Source organism: Podarcis bocagei (assembly GCF_964188305.1).
Source record: "Podarcis bocagei genome assembly, chromosome: 3".
Classification (NCBI taxonomy): domain Eukaryota; kingdom Metazoa; phylum Chordata; class Lepidosauria; order Squamata; family Lacertidae; genus Podarcis; species Podarcis bocagei.
Window position 1 is genome coordinate 17,617,327 of NC_138127.1, and position 17,183 is coordinate 17,634,509.

Sequence of the window (17,183 nt, forward strand, 5' to 3'; positions counted from 1 at the left end):
AATTTGTTCATTCCCCCCCCCAATATAGTCTGGCCCCCCACAAAGGCTGAGGGACAGTGGACCGGCCCCCTGCTGAAAAAGTTTGCCGGCCCCTGGCCTAGACTCTGTCTCCCTTGCTTCCCCTTCCTAGCCCACCATTCTGAGCAGTGCCAGCTTTTAATTGCCTATACAGTGGTACCTCAGGTTAAGTACTTAATTTGTTCTGGAGGTCTGTTCTTAACCTGAAACTGTTCTTAACCTGAAGCACCACTTTAGCTAATGGGGCCTCCCGCTGCCACCACGCCGCCGCTGCACGATTTCTATTCTCATCCTGAAACAAAGTTCCTAACCAGAGGTACTATTTCTGGGTTAGCGGAGTCTGTAACCTGAAGCGTCTGTAACCTGAAGGGTATGTAACCCGAGGTACCACTGTAATGCCCCATAATTTTGTTTTCCTTTTGCACTGTTATGCTGTGAGATCTTTGGGTGAAGGATGCTATATAAATTTAATAAATCATCATCATCATCCAGAATCACTTTTTGGGAGTCATGTGCAACAAATCATTCTGTTGATGCTTTTAACTGGCAAGATTAGAAAACAAAGCAGTAGCCAGCAGGTGGCACTGGCAGCAAGCAATTGAATTTGATTCATTTCCTCTACCTGGCAGGTAGCTTTCGCCTAGGAAAACTTATCAGAAATGTAGCTTCCGAAAAACAGCCTTATTAGCAAAAGAGGGTGCCTTCAGAAAACCCACACTTATTTAGTAATTTGTGCATTGTGAACTGACCAGGAATTTGAGTTAGCAGACTATACTATCAGCTGTAGGCATAGCCTTTGAAACACAGCATTTTGGTAGTCTCCTATCGTCCACCAACTGTAACCTTAGCCAGTAACGTAACAGCCCTAATATTAGTCATTATCCAACTGAGGTTCAGAGTCAGTCTAAAAATAGCCACTGATATGTTATCTGAAAGAAGGTTCTGAAAAAGCTACCCCAGACTGCCTTCTGTGGCCTGCGGCTTTTTTCAGCTACGTCAAGCTGGGGCTAGGGAATCATATGGTTGCCGGTTCGATCCCCATATAAGACAGCTGCATATCCCTGCGTTGCAGGGGGTTGGACTAGATGATCCTCAGGATCCCTTCCAACTCTACAATTCTCTGTTTCTATAACTCTATTAAGTGAGAAAGCAGCAACAGCAACCACAATCATATGTGTGGGTAGAGACATATAAAATTGCAGTATCAATAAAGGATCCAGAACAGGGCTGGATTTAGGTTTGATGAGGCCCTAAGCTACTGAAAGTAATGGGTACAGCTGTCCTTTGTGAACAACAAATTGTCACTGCTTTTGTGTTGAATATAGTGGTACCTCAGGTTAAGTACTTAATTCATCCTGGAGGTCCATTCTTAACCTGAAACTGTTCTTAACCTGAAGCACCACTTTAGCTAATGGGGCCTCCTGCTGCCGCTGCACCGCCGGAGCACGATTTCTGTTCTCATCCTGAAGCAAAGTTCTGGGTTAGCGGAGTCTGCAACCTGAAGGCGTATGTAACCCGAGGTACCACTGTATGCTATATGGTAATTTATGGACCTAATAGGTATCCATCCATTTGCACATAACAAAATATGTATTTTTCCAAAGTAATTGTTGAACTGAAATCTGGAACAGATTAAGTTTGAGAACCAAGGTACCACTGTATATAGAAATGAGCAAACCAGTGATATTTTAGGGAGCAGACTAGCAGGCGGGGCCCATTACTTACATCATAAGTAACACTGTTGCTGTATGTAGGTTTTATTTGTTTTTTATCTTATATTTTGGAAATGTGTTGGGAATCTGAATATGTGCAGCCACTCACACAGAGTCAGTTAGGGTTTGGCAGACAGCCAAGGCAATGTAAAGGAGTGTAATCTGCCTGGTGATACAGAGGCATGGAAACAGCTCCATGATTGGTCAAGCTCTCTCAGGGAAATAATGATTAATGGCCTACTAACTGGAATGTGTCAGTGTAGGAGTTCGAGGTTGAGAGTTGTGATTCATGTATGAGAGAGCTAGCTAAAGATCCGTGTTCCTGTAAATAGTCCACTGTATATAATAAACAGCTAACTACAAGTTCCTGGTTCCTGCTTCGTCCAACCTGTCTGCAGCCAAGTTGCCAACTGCTTTCATGAACTCTGCGTTTAGTTGCGAGACCTTAGCCAGACCTAGCAGAGTAGTCAGAAAGCTGCAAAACACCAATAGGTTTTGCCAATAAAATGTACATCCAGTTTTTTCTCCCTTTAAATTTTTTGGGACCCCCAAGAGAGTGGGACCGTAAGCTATAGCTTGTTTAGCTTATACGTAAATCTGGCACTGATCCAGAAGCACAGCTTCCACACAATAGTTACACAGTAAGGAAAAGGAAAAGCTTCTTTACTCAGGAATCAAGGTAGTTTATTAGAGAGTTTTCCAGATTGTAGCAGCAATAGGAAGAAAAACACTACATAAATTGAATATACCAAATCCAATGTCAGCTTAGTATAATAACATAACGCAAAAGTTGTAGGAGATAGATAAAATATATTGAAGGCTTAGCAACTTAAGTGTATTTTGATTTCACAGGAATTTGTAAATAAGTGTCACTTTGAATGTCTTCATGCGTTTTGCATAACCTTGGCCGTCTGAGCTCAGAAATACCAGCAATGAAAGGCAGAAAGACTGAAACAGACTCTCTTAATATTTTTTTTCCAGCTCTGCAGCAAACCCCTTCCATTTGCAGAACACACTGGTAGGCAGAGAAGGATTGTCCGAGCCTCCCTTCTAATAGTGTTTTTTATAACCGTCCAGCTGAATAAAAATATTGCTTCACCCGGTGAAACAGGATACACAAAATATATTTAATAAAGAAAGCTGTATTCCAAAAAGGGTAGGAAGACTGATGAATATATCTGCTAATAAAGAAGGCCTTGTATATGGCATTCTCCCTTTGCTACGTATGCTACTACTACTAGCAAGGACACAAGTATTAGGGGTGTGCATGAGAAATTTTGGTTTTGTTTTGCTTTCTGAATGGAAAAGGTGTTTATATGATTTATTTTTTGAAGCTTTTCATATTTAGTTAATTCAAAATCCGTTCATTTGTTTGTTGGGTTACAGTTCAGAAGGAGACACACCCTGTCTTTTGCCATCTAACTTTTAACTTTTTGCTAGATTCCAGGGATACTTGAGAAAGATCCCTCAAGTCTGATAACTAATCTTCCATGAATTTTCAGTGAAGACCAGCCCTGTCTTCTTCCAGCTTTTAGCCTGGAGCGGGGCAGCCAAATGGTTTGACATTTACAGGCTATAGTACTACTCCACAAAGGCATCAGATCTGCCAGGATTCAAACAGCTCAAAGGCGCCCATTTTTGAGACAAGGAGGAGGGGGGGAAATTGCCTTTAAAAAATGTCTCTGAATTAGAAATCCTGCCTGGCTCAAATGTTCAGCGGGTTATTTGGTCTGTCCCAGAGTGCTTTGTAACAACCAATCCCTCTCCCCAAGGAGTTCTGGGAGTTGTAGCTCTGTGGGGAGAATAGGGGTCTCCTAACAGTTCTCAGAACCCTCAACAAATTACAACTCCCAGGGTTCTTTGCAGGTAGCCATGACCAGTGTTGGACCTCAAATTTCAGTGTGCCATCTTTGGGACTGGTAGGACTGCTCTCACAAGATCCCGCAGGACAATCCAACTTCCCGCCAAATCTCACGAGAGCATTCCTACCTTGCCTGCATATAGTGAAATTGTGCAATTTAAATGTGTTTTAGATGTGGGCATATTGTGCAATTTAAATGTGTTTTAGATGTGGGCATATTGTTTTTTCTATGTGGATGCACATCCCCATGGAGAAGCCTGTTTAGCAGCTATCAAGTGTCATGCAGCAGTCTAGTCTCTAACACAATGCCATGAGTTTTACGACAGCCATTGTTATTAGGTATTAGTACTGGTGATTCTCTGGAGCTCAGCAGAAATGCTGCCTAAGGACTTGCAGACATATTGTGATACATCTGGAGGACCCTTCTCACGGTCTCCACGTATCTCTCGTCAGGCACAGGTTTCCTCTGGCTTCCTGGCTCCAAAAAATTCTTAATTGTGGGGATGTTGCTGATCCGTTCTTTAAAAGCCTGCAAACAAGTGGAAAGGAAGAAAAAAAAGAAGAGAAAGCATACTCAGAATCAAAGAACCTGAACTATAGCACTAAAAATGCCCATCACCTTCAAACCATTTGGTAGAGTCTATTAAAATTGATGGCCCAACAAGCCAATCAATCTCTAGAGCAGGCATCCCCAACCTGAGGCCTTCCAGATGTTTTGGCCTACAACTCCCATGATCCCTAGCTAACAGGACCAGTGTTCAGGGATGATGGGATTTGTAGTCCAAAACATCTGGAGGGCTGAAGGTTGGGGATGCCTGCTCTAGAGCATAGGCTAAAAAACTTTAGAGCTGCAGGTGTTGCCGGACTACAACTCCCATCATCCTTGTGTTGGCTAAGGCTGATGGGAGGTGGAATCATCTGCAAGACCACATGTTCCCCAACCCATGATCTAGAGCAGGGTTTCCCAAACTTGGGTCTCTGGCTGTTTTGGGACTACAGTTCCCATCATCCCTGACCACTGGTCCTGCCAGCTAGGGATGATGGGAGATGTAGTCCCAAAACAGCCAGAGACCCAAGTTTGCGAACCGCTGAGCTAGAGTGCCACAGCTCTCTTTGCTACAGCTGGGTCAACAGCCATTTTTTAAAAAATGAATTTTTAACATGCTTCCCATGTTCACTCTGGTTTGAATTAAGGAGAGTGGCTTCATGGGCATCTAAGCATTTTTGCCAATTCAGAATTCTGTAATGGGAGGCAACATTAAGCCACTCATCACGCAGAACTAGTGTGCATCATCATCATCATCACATTACCCTAAGATCTAACTTAGTTTTCTAGAAGAGGTTTCTATAGAAACCCATCTGCTTTCAGGTCTGGAACATATGGGAAAGGAATTCTTTTTAAAAAGGAAGAAACAACATAACACATATTCAGTGTTTGAAATTAGCCAGGAGCCAGGCGCATTTTGCACCTGGTTTTCAACCACTTGCAACCAAGTGCCAGGATGGTGTCTGACATCTCCATCTGGGGATCACTGGTTCTTGATTGTTTTCACACACTAATATCCCTTACCCCACCCCACTGCCCTGCTCACATGGAGATCCCTACATTATGAATGGCTGTGTCACCATTAAGAAAAAGAGGTCGGAATAGGCCAATATATATGTGGGATGTCCCTGAATCAAGTGACTTTTCTTCTTTAAGTTCTCAAAGCTCTTCACCGAGCTGAGGGTTGTCATCTGAGCTAGCCAGATGCTTAATTGAGAACCAATCACAGTCAGTCCATCGTTTGAAAAATAAGACTTTAGAGCCCCCCAAAATGGCAACCAGACATTCCATTTTGGCAACTGCAACCTTGGTTTAAGGAGCCATTTGGTGCCGAGCTTATAGATCTGAATTTCTAACACCGCTCATATTGTGTTTGTTTGCCGTACCTGCAAGTGAGGAAAGTCGGCCAGAACACTGGAGGATTTTTCCTCCACCATCAGAATAGCTTCAAGCAGCTGGACGTCTGCCCAGCTGAACTGGTTGCCAACAAGGAAATCTTCTCCATGGCCCTTCAGCACCTGCAAGACACCAAAGTTAGCCCAGCTAACAGCTTCCCAAGCACACATAAGCATCTTTCTCATCGCTATACGTGTCCTTTTTTAAAAACACACACCACACATTTGGTCTTCCCGTGTTACATTTTACACATTAAATTTGTGAAGCGGCCCAGATCACAAGCCTGTTTTATAACAGCAGGCTACTGAAACGCACCTTTTCATAAACAGGGAAATATCTTTGTGTTGCTTTTTTGACGATTGTAGCCAGTTGCTTCTCCTTGTCCTCAGGTGTTAAGAAAGGGTACATCATAATCAAGATCATTAGGTCCATTGTTCCTTCTGCATACATGTCAATTCTAAGGAGACATATATTCATGCATCTGTTAAGGTGCCCATCTTGTTTACGACATGCACACACAAAACAGAATTTCAGCTTTTTCCTGCTGTGCAGAAAAGAGGCCGCCAACTACCCTGTGTCGACAAGACGTTGCAATTCCAGCTGCTTGGTGATGGAGGATTTTCTCCATGTTGTTGCAAACATCCAGATGTGCTGGGCTCCAACTCTCAACTAAGACAGCCAAAGGCCAGGGATGATGGGAGTTGTTCCCCCAAAATATCTGGAAGGCACTACTTTGTAAACGGTCAGAAAGAGAGGACAACTGGGTCTGCAGGCAACTGAGGCAGAAAGTGCTCAATCCTAGTCCACATGGAAATGCTATGATTTTTTTCAATCCCATCGTTTGCTTTTCATGAAGGCTAGCTAAAGAATCATCCGTCACCAACTACTATTCCACTTGTCCCATGCTTAGAAAGCACAGGTAAAAGTTTGCCCCTCCACTTTCCCTAGAAAAAACTGCTTTTCACTTGCTCTTTTCCATGGAGAATCTGACTGATGTTTGCTCCGATTCAGCAGTAAAGAGTGGGTTTCCCTGGGGGAAAGTGGCAGGATAAGTGGAATTGTGGTGGACAAGCCCTTTGACTCAGGCCACATTTCTACCATACATTTAAAACCCTGCAATGCCACTTCAAACAGTCATGGCTTCCCCCCAAAGAATTATGGGAGCTGTAGTTTGTTAAGGGCCCAGAGAGGAGTTGTTGTTGTTAATAATAATAATAATAATAATAATACCCTGCCCATCTGTCTGGGTTTCCCCAGCCAACAGATTAAAAACAGAATATAATATCAAACATCAAAAACTTCCATAAATAGGGCTGCCTTCAGATGTCTTCTAAAAGTCAGATAGTTGTTTATTTCCTTGACATCTGATGGGAGGGGCAGGCACCACCACCAAAAAGACCCTCTGCCCTCTGCCAATTGCCCTCACAGAGCTACAATTCTCAGAGTTGGTTTAACTGTCAATCCCCCTTTACAGGCAACTCTGAGCAGGGGCTGATGGGATTTGTAGTCCACCCTATCTGAACGGCCCCAGGATGGAGTAGGTCTCAGAAGCCAGAAACAAGAGTGAAATACAGGACCCGAAGTACAACTTAAAGCTAGCTAAATGTTTCTGGTACTGTACAGTGCTCTCTCCTTCAGGTCCTTCCCATAGAGGTTGTGCTTTGCTGCAATGTAGCTGAGGATAGCTCGCGTCTGAACCATCTTCATCCCATCCATTTCCACCAAGGGCACTTGCTGAAAGAGGAGGAATCCATCTTTTGAGAGGATAAAAAAAAACAGCGAAAGGTCAAAATGTTCCTTCTAGAAATGAAAGTCAGTACAATCCCACAGTATTGTATTGGTGCTCAGAAGGACTGCAGAGACCAAATGAGGAAATGGTTGGCTACAGCAACATGGAGACTATTATTCTACACGGACTGGCCAAACAAAACACAAAAAACTATCTTGCAAGCTTGCAGTCAGCTAGCAACATTGTTTTCAAGTCAGGTAAACAGTGACCATTAAAACATGTTTCAAGAGACCTACCGTATTTTTCCGTGTCTAACACGCCCCCGTGTATAACACAACACCTATTTGGGGGGATTCCAAATTAAGAAAATGGGGGCAGTGTCCTCTGTGGCTAGGTGTGCTTTCATGCATTCATAACTTTCAATACTGAACTTTCCTGAATAGCAAAGGAGGTGGTGCCGGGGGATGAGGAGATCAATTAAAATCAACATCTCTCCCTTCGGCCACTAGACTGTGTTGCTTACTTGAAATGGAAGAGTACAATTCTTCTCTGGCACTCAAAAGTCTTTGCCTTCCCTTTGCTCCTACCCAAGAAGATACTGTATTTTTCCATGTATAAGACACCCCCACGCATAAGATGCCCCCTATTTTAAGAAAATAGGGGAGAGATTGCCCCGTGTATAAGACGACCCTCAGTTTTTCACATAATTTTAAAGTAAAAAAACCTAGTCTTATACAGTGGTACCTCAGGTTAAGTACTTAATTCCTTCTGGAGGTCCGTACTTAACCTGAAACTGTTCTTAGCCTGAAGCACCACTTTAGCTAATGGGGTCTCCTGCTGCCGCTGGAGCACGATTTCTGTTCTCATCCTGAAGCAAAGTTCTTAACCTGAAGCACTATTTCTGGGTTAGCGTAGTCTGTAACCTGAAGCGTATGTAACCTGAAGCGCATGTAACCTGAGGTACCACTGTACATGGAAAAGTATGGTACTTTGTTTGTCTTGCCTGGTCAAATATTTTCAAAATCACCGAATTACCTTGAAGCAGCTTCTCGTATTGCTCTCTGGTCTCCAGAAATTCCTCTTCAAACTACCAGATGAGAAAAAGAAAAAGTGTAATGAATTGCTGCAGTGCTTGAGAAGCACACTCATCACTGAACGTCATCCAAGGACAAGCACCCTCCTTGAGTTTGTTACTTCTGAAAAGTCACAACTAAGCAATGAGCCTTTCATAACTTAACCAAACCGTTTCTTATCGAGATGTGGGCATTTCCAGCACTGAATCAGGTTTCTAAAACCAGTGAAATGCAAGAAAGGAACAGCTGCTTTCTTCACTTCCGATAAGATTTTCCTTTCCTCCTACATCACTGTGATACCGAGTGGATTTCAACTGAATCACACAATGCAATAGCACGAGGACTAAAAAAAAACCAAACACATGCAAAAACCACAAGCAGATACACAGAAAAAACACATGTCCAGTTGCCCAAGTTTAAGGGCCTTGAAATCATATTTTTAATTCCTCTCCCCTTGTACTGCAGTTAGGTATTTCTGATAAACTGCTTTGGATTACTGATTTGTGCTGGTAAATACCAAGCTCATACCAAGAACTAACTAAGTTGGTCTTTAAGGTGCTACTGGAAGGAATTTTTTTATTTTGACTATGGCAGACCAACACGGCTACCTATCTACTACTGATTTGTGCTGGGTAAAAGTTGAGTAAAATAGGAGCACTCTAAGACAAAGAGCAACCTTTCTTCATATTATGTTGGCACATCTAAGAAAGTACTACTTACTTGATTTTTAAATATATATATCCTGTCTTTCTGGCCTAACAGGGTCATCAAAGCAGCTTGTAATACAAAAAAACAACCAGAATTAAAGTTTTTCATAAAACATCAAATCCTCCCTATCTCTTTTGGGTGGTTCATAAGCTTTCGATAGAATTCAGAGGAATCTGAGGCAGACACCAGCTAAGTGCTTCTGCTAATGCAAAGATTTCTACTTGCACAGTGAAACTTCCCCTTCCTCTCCTTTCACACCACACTCCCCCCCCAATCTGCTCCAGAGGGTTAGAGGAACCCCCATAACAGATTTAGGGGGCAACTGGGGAGAGGCGACAGAGAGGAAGCCCCATTCTGCAGTGAGAAGTCCTGGGACTAAAGGAAGCATTTTGTTGAATACCACTCCAGATTTTTAAAGTCATGTTTCTAGTTCTCATGACTTGCCAACAATTTGTACATAACAGTAGAACATTTTTCTATATTGGATCTCAGCGGTACTGACATACGGATTCTAAATTCCTCTCCCCTGGGAGCAGCCGCCAAGACCACATAACACTGGTCTTGAAATACCTACATTGGATCCCAGTACGTTTCCGGGCACAATTCAAAGTGTTGGCGCTGACCTTTAAAGCCCTAAACCGCCTTGGCCCAGTAGACCTGAAGGAGCGTCTCCACCCTCATTGTTCAGCCTGGACACTGAGGTCCGGCTCCGATGGCATTCTGGCAATTCTTTCCCTGCGAGAAGGGAGGTTACAGGGAACCAGGCAGAGGGCCCTCTTGGTAGTGGCGCCTGCCCTGTGGAATGCCCTCCCATCAGATGTCAAGGAAATAAACAACTTATAGAAGACATCTGAAGGCAGCCCTGTTTAGGGAAGTTTTTTATGTTTGATGTTTTATTGTGTTTTTAATATTCTGTTGGGAGCTGCCCAGAGTGGCTGGGGAAACCCAGCCAGATGGGCAGGGTATAAATAATAAATTATTATTATTATTATAAATGACTGTGTGGCTTCAGAATGTGCAGTTGCAAAATAAGCAAATAATGAAAATAATTTAAGTGTAGCAGGTTGTACATGCATTCATTCTCAACTATTCTATATGCTGTGCTGGTGAAAGGAAGGGGCAAAATATATTCCCATAGTATGAATGGGATATCCAAAAATAAATGGAAAGGGGGACCTTCCCAAGGCTAAAGGCGGCTTATCCAACCCCAGGACAACTTTATCTGGCTTGATGGCTTTATCATATATTCCATCAAGATATGGCCAAAAAAAAAAAAAGTTGCTTGCTTCAAAGTTTCAACACATCAAGAAACAAAATCTGTTCGTGCTGTAAGAAATAGGAATACCCCACTGATTCTCATCTCTTTTGGCTACAGTATGTAATGTGCCCTAATAACTGCATCCCATATTGTACAAGGCATATCCCATAACCATGATAACATCTCTGTACAGAAGCTGGCAGACAAGGAAACACAAACCTCCACCCCAGCTGCTGCTAACAGCCATCGTATTGACTCCATCTTGCCTCTTCCATCAAAGTAGTACAGTTTGGGCTTTCCAGACATGATTTCAGCTTCTTGATTGCCTGATGAAAACAAGAAAAGAAACACAAAGGCATCATTCTTGGTGCACAGCCAACTTGCTTGAGCAAACAAATTTCACCAAATAAAGATCTGAAACTAATCATCGTTCGTTAAGCAATACAGAGAGGTCATTAGGTCTCTTGGCACACCGGGTTATAGTACAAAAGGCCATCGTTCAGCAAATGCAGTTTGTTATGGTTTGCTTATTGATACATTGCTAACATACAAAGTACTTTCCACTTGTTTCCCTGGCATGTTAATAAAAACTGCCCAAACAGTGTTGTTGTTGTTGTTGTTGTATCCCTTTGTGCAAAAGGAAAAGTGGGTGCAAAGGCAGATTAACCCTAAGGGCGGATGGACCACCAAATTCAGAGCTTTTCTGGACTTGCACTGGCAAGGCAGAAGGTGGGCAGGGCACCCCACCACCCTCCTTAAGAAAAATCCTTTCCAATGGTCCCAATTGGAACAAATATTACGTAGGTCAGTCCAATGGCCAGGTTACCTCCCCGCACTAGTAGGGGACAAACGTTAAAATACACTTGTGTGAAAAGTTCTTGTATTCTTCTATCTCTTTTCATTTCTCTTATTTTGTCCCTTTTTATTATTCTTTGTGTAGGTTAGCTTGTCTTCTATTGTATTGTGAAAAACTTTAATGACTTTATTTTAATAAAACTTTATTTTAAAAGAAATAAAGGAAAGGAAAGGAAAACAGCTATCAGGACTGAACAGGTTACTAGAAGAACTCCAAAAGAAAGCTATTCTATTCTGCAACCCACAAGGCAGGAAGAGTGCACAATTAGCAATGCATTCAAGTCAAACTAGTTACATTTTTGGAAGTAGGAAAAGCACCCAGTCTGTTACTTTCTCTAGTCTTCAGCAGAAAGGATCCTGGGAAAATTATGTGTTGGCACGTAAACAATAGCCCACAGTTCTCAGTGTTGCTGCGTCCCTTAATAAGGAGGGGGGAAGCAACGGCTGAAAAACTGAGGAAGACAGCTGCATCATTGGAGAGAACAGCTACTTATTCGGCTAAGAGACATAAATAAAAAGACAGAAAGAAAACAAAACCACCCAGATTTCAGCTGCTCATTGATGATCGAAGAATGTGGGCAAAGGCTAGCCAACTGCAGTCTGCAAATTCAATCTACAGTGGTACCTCGGTTTAAGAACAGTCCTGTTTACGAACGATTCAGTTTACGAAATCTGCAAAACCGGAAGTAGTGTCTCGGTTTGCGAACTTTACCTCAGTCTAAGAAGAGAAGCCAAACGGTGGAAGGGCACCCGCAGCGGGAGGCCTCATTAGGGAAAGCGCGCCTCGGTTTAAGAACAATTTCCGTTTAAGAACGGACTTCCAGAACAGATTAAGTTCGTAAACCGAGGTACCACTGTATTCTATTTTGTAGGCTCATACTGAGCATTGGAGAAATTATTTCAGATCCCACTTCTAACATGAAGATGGTGAATTGAGAAAACCTGGAATAAGAGCAAGTCCTTCACATTACAGCACCATTAGAAGAGGAAAATGAAACAACGGCTATTTGTAGTGGGGTAGCTGGACCAATTATCCATTGAAGCCCCTTATGATGCAGAGTATTATTATTAATTATTTTTACTACTACTACTACTACTACTACTACTACTGCATTTGAGTTAAAGAGTACACCTGACTGCTGCAATCGCACAGACACAACACAGATGATTGTAGGTAAGAAAATAATAAAGTTGTTTATTGTAGGAAATGAATGCCTTGGATAGAAAATGTTTCTAGTCTAACTAGTCTAGAGGAGGAGAAGGCAGCCATGTTTGCTCCTTTCTTCTCTCAGAGGATCATTCAAAAGGAATACCTTATTCTGAGGTCCAATAGAGAGGTGTGAGAATCAGTCCAAACAATAAAGAGAAAGGACATATAATAATACCCTAAGGATGTTGTCATGCTGCAGTTCAGGTGGCACCGCAAACTACAGTATGATGACAAAAGAGGAGGAGGGAACTGGAGACAGAGGCAGGTGGGCAGCAAAGGGCAGAGTGAACCAGAGATGGACAATATGTATCAACCCGTTCCTAATGCACAAAAAGCACACCTTGTACCAGAACATCAAAGCATGATATGTACAGGATTCTCTTACTTAGACAACTGGTCTGCTTCAGAATACAATGGGTGTTCTTCGTGCAAAAGTTATACATGACATGAAGTAGGTGGAATTAATTCTTGCAGATTCAAGTCAGATAAAAGAAAGTCTTGCCTACGCGGCTTTATAGGGGATTAGAGCTAGTCTAGTGAGGGTTGGACTAGGATCATAGAGACCTAGAGTTAAATCTCCCACTACCTTGGGTAGGTCACTCCCTCTCCTGCCTTGTAACAAACAAATAATAGGAATAGGTTTATTAACAGTTATTAGCCTTGAAAGGTAAAGAACTGCCATGTTGCGTGCCAGTATTTCTACGAACATCAGTTGCCAAGGGGCAAGAACAGAACGTGATTATTGCCTTGTGGGATTCCTGGAGGCTTCTGATTGGCCACTGTCAGAAGGGGGATGCTGGACTAGAATGGCATTGAGAAGGATCCACCAGGGCTGCTCCTATGGGGTTTCAGGATCATACCACCTGGAATGCTGGTTGTGACTTAGGGCCATACTAGAAGATACATTAACTAGGTGTGTGCTCTTAAGTGCAGTTTATTACGTACACAAATTGCCAGTGCAGACCCACCTAATCTGGATCGGGACCATGGTAAAGAGTTAGTGGGCTTTAACCACTAGGGGCCCTGTCTCAATGCCACACACCAGAAATGTGAATAGTGAAGGAAAAAACCTCACATTTGCTTTGATTGAAGGTTTGTCTCCTATGCCACCTGGTGACATGGGGCATCTGATCAGGCAAAGGGTTAAATTTTCCCCCTCCTACCAAGCTACATATAAGGATTCTCCCACGCTGACCATTGTTGTATAGAAAAACCTTGCATTTGTGCACAGACATGGAGCTGAAGTCTTGCCACTTTCATCTGACTTTTAGGAATACATATTCAGTGACACAGATGAATTGGGGGGGGGATGAGTATTATTAATTGGAGAGAGAAACTTTCACAGAAAGGTTGGAAGAATGGGCCACAAGGAGGGAGGGAGAAATGAAACACTGAAATGAAGATGATTGCTAAACAAAGTATCCAGTGATGAAACAAAACAAACAAATCCACTGTACTAAAGTTCATATTATACCAGTTTTGGGGAAAGCACCAGTGAAAAAAATATTGCCCTTTCCTAGATATCTTAGACATCATTCCTTTGAGATCATGCCAACAAATATGGGACATAAAATCAGTACCACTGATTGTATTCTTATCTCCCCATTCTCAGTTCAAATTCTGGGTTATTTTTAGAAGGGTCAGACTGAACAAACTGAATTCACCCACCAGGTAGATGCATAAAAGCAAAAGTCCTGGAACAGATTGTTCTTCAAATATAAAATCTCAAGTGGGTTTTCACACACACAAAAACATGGTTTCGAAAGCCAACAATAGAAACAAGCAAGTGTTTGAAGGTTAACTAAGCCCCCGCATTTGGCAATATTTACTGCTCCCTGAATATTAATAGTATGGCATCATGGTTGTCAGAAAGGACAAGGCGAAACAAAATGATAAGCAGTGGCATTTTTTTAATTGAACCAAATTATTTTGGTGTTAAGTCATTGTAGCAGATGACTGGTGCTGGGAAGTGCAATTTGGGAGGCAGAGTTCTCCCTTTTCGTTCTCCTGGACTTCTCAGCGGCTTTCAATACTACTGACCACGGTATTATTATGGGCTGTCCCTGAGATGGGACTTGGAGGGCTGGTGTTATGGGGGTGCCAGTCCTTTGTTCAGAAGAGGGGGCAGTTCTAAAAACTAGTGCTGGGAGACTATTTTTTAAAAAATTGTAGTAGATACAAAGGACATCAATACACAAACAATACACAACAAAGTCAGGTCAACTTACACTCCGAGTGAAACGTTAAGGAAGAGATAAATGTCAGAATGCTAGAACCACCAGCAAACAGAAGACAGGGCACCAATAGAAAGTTACAAATGGGGATCTAGCATCAGAAAGAAGGGGCGATAAAGAGAAGACACAGATAGCACTCCAATTCATTGAATCTACTTGATCCATTCAAAGGCTGGAGGAAGAGTTAGGTGGTGTGCAGCATTTTTTACATACATAATAAAATCAAAGATAATTTGTCTCTTTTGCTTTGTCCTCAAACAACTCTAGTTTTTTTCTAAAAGGGCTCTCTCCTCTTCCAGGGGACTTTTGATCTACCCCTTGGCCCTTGGTGTGCCTCAAAGCTCCATTTCGTCTCCCTTGCTTTTCAGCATCCATGGGAGATATTATCCAGAGCAGATGGGTTATCTGTAGGAAACACAGCTCCTTTCCACCATGTAGAAAACCCTGGGATGCAGTTGAAGTCCTGACAGAAGATGGGTGGAAGCGAGCTCCCATGCTGAAACTTACTGATTCAAGTATGGAGGGATGGAAAATCTGTTGAACTAGAGGGAACTGTGTCATCCCTACAGGAATAATCAAATCATCAAATTGTAGAATTGGAAGGGACCACGAGGGTCATCTAGTTCAACCCCTTGCAAATGCAGGAATCTTGTGCCCAGATCTTGCAGCGGGCACAGGTTTTGTTTTTTTGAGGGGCACATTCCTCACGGCACCCTGCAAGCCCAGCTTTGAGTCTCCCCTGTTGCGCCCTTCTCAAGCGCCCTCTAGTTGGAGGGCAGCTTGAGAATGATGCAACAGGCATGCACCCCGCCATCCCCGCTCCGTGCTTGGTTTGCAGGGCGCCGTGAATGCAGTGGCGTAGCGTGGGTTGTCAGCACCCGGGGCAAGGCAAGTAATTTGTGCCCCCTAACCCGTGGATTTGCGCCCCCTAACCCGTGGATTTGCGCCCCCTAACCCTAACCCCCAGATGTTGCGCCCGGTGCGGCCGGGCCCCCCTGCACCCCCACGCTACGCCACTGCGTGAATGGGCCCCTCAAAGCAGACTGCACATTTATTTATTTATTTATTTAACAAATCTAACACAAATACAGTGGTACCTTGGGTTAAGTACTTAATTTGTTCCGGAGGTCCGTTCTTAACTGTTCTTAACCTGAAGCACCACTTTAGCTAATAGGACCTCCTGCTGCCGCTACACGATTTCTGTTCTCATCCTGAAGCAAAGTTCTTAACCTGAGGTACTATTTCTGGGTTAGCGGAGTCTGTAACCTGAAGCGTCTGTAACCCGAGGTACCACTGTATGGTTTTTTAGTTTAATAAAACTTTCCTTGTAGTCCAGCGACACCTGGAGGGCGGCACATTGGCTACCCCCGTCGCAGGCGCCCCATACAGGTGAGAAGCCCTCTGGATCTTCTACAGCAGTGTTTCCCAACCACTGTTCCGCGGCACACTAGTGTGCCGCGAGATGTTGCCTGGTGTGCCGCGAGATGTTGCCTGGAGGGAGGCGGGCAAGTCGGGCGGCGAGAGGCGGGGCGGCGGCGGCGAGGAGAGGCCGCCCAGTGCGGGGCTCTCGCCGTCTGGCTGCCTGGCTGCCTGCGAGCTCGGCGGGCAGCGCCTCCGTCCGCAGCGCCCGCCTCGCGGCTCTCATTCCCTGCCCCTGCCAAAGCTCACCCAGCCAAGCCGCGCTCTCCTTCCTGCCTCGCTTTGCTGCCTCCTCCCCCCCCACCCCCAAAGCTTGGAGGTTCCCCGGCAAGGGGGAGGAAAAAAAATTGAAACTTACACTTTCATGCGTCCCTCCCGGCGTGACGCTGCGCGCTGACGTCACGGGGCTGTAATGGTGGTGTGCCTCGAGATTTTTTTCATCAAACAAGTGTGCCTTTGCCCAAAAAAGGTTGGGAAACACTGTTCTACAGAGCCTCTCCCACTCATGAGCAGATGAAAGCAGGAGGGAAATAAAAGTGCATTCACTTGCCCCTCTGACTTGGGGCTGCGGCAGCCCCCCCCCCCTGCTGCTTAAGCGCTGGATCGCTAAGTCTCAGTAACCAAGCCATGTTAGCAACCCACTGCCAGAGGAGCGCTTTGATCTGGGCACATCAAAGGCTTCGAACTTCGAACGCTCAGTTCCCACCCGGACCCGCCCAGCCCCGGAACGGCTCTCCACGTTCCAACCCGCAACGTAGCAAAGCAAATGCGCAAAGCCAAAGCAGCGCTGGGGCAAACTGCAGCTTAGCTCCCTTTCCTCCGTTCACGGTGCCTTTCAAAGGCAACCCGATGGATGGGTGCAACAGGCCTGGTGGAGATACTGCTGCTAACCACTATCTATCACGATCATCATCACCCGCAACCTCTCGTCCTTGCAGCTCTTCACACGATGCACGCCTGCACACGTGCATGGCTGCTGCAACTGCGAACAAGGAACCCTACCTTCGGTAGTAGCTGCAAATGCTGAAGGCTCCCGGAGTCCAGGAGCAGGCATCGCCTCCCTCGCCGTTTTGTGCACAGCAGGCAAGGGGGCGTGGGCAAGCCGAGAGGGCCCAGCCAGTAGCAAGATATTTAATTTGCATGTCGCTCAGTGCGACCTGGGAA

The 17,183-nt window shown here is 44.2% G+C and overlaps 1 protein-coding gene across 1 annotated transcript; it reads right to left on the minus strand.

Annotated features, from left to right (window-relative positions):
* Positions 1-2,389: 2,389 nt before the first annotated feature.
* LOC308584434 (glutathione S-transferase 3-like) lies at positions 2,390-17,103 on the minus strand. The gene is made up of 7 exons (XM_081189228.1): positions 17,022-17,103; positions 10,521-10,627; positions 8,298-8,349; positions 7,155-7,287; positions 5,849-5,990; positions 5,524-5,655; positions 2,390-4,120 (listed from the first exon to the last, which is right to left on the minus strand). Exons 1-7 carry the CDS (start codon positions 17,071-17,073, stop codon positions 3,974-3,976), a joined length of 765 nt encoding a protein of 254 aa, XP_081045354.1. The 5' UTR covers positions 17,074-17,103; the 3' UTR covers positions 2,390-3,973.
* Positions 17,104-17,183: the final 80 nt, after the last annotated feature.

Excerpts from the sequence above, each read along its gene's own strand:
- LOC308584434 (XM_081189228.1), bottom strand. The coding sequence starts at position 17,073 with ATGCCTGCTCCTGGACTCCGGGAGCCTTCAGCATTTGCAGCTACTACC. Across the intron at positions 10,628-17,021 it reads ATTTGCAGCTACTACCGAAG|GCAATCAAGAAGCTGAAATC; the intron begins GTAGGGTTCCTT and ends TGTTTTCATCAG. Across the intron at positions 5,991-7,154 it reads GACCTGAAGGAGAGAGCACT|AATTGACATGTATGCAGAAG; the intron begins GTACAGTACCAG and ends ATGTCTCCTTAG.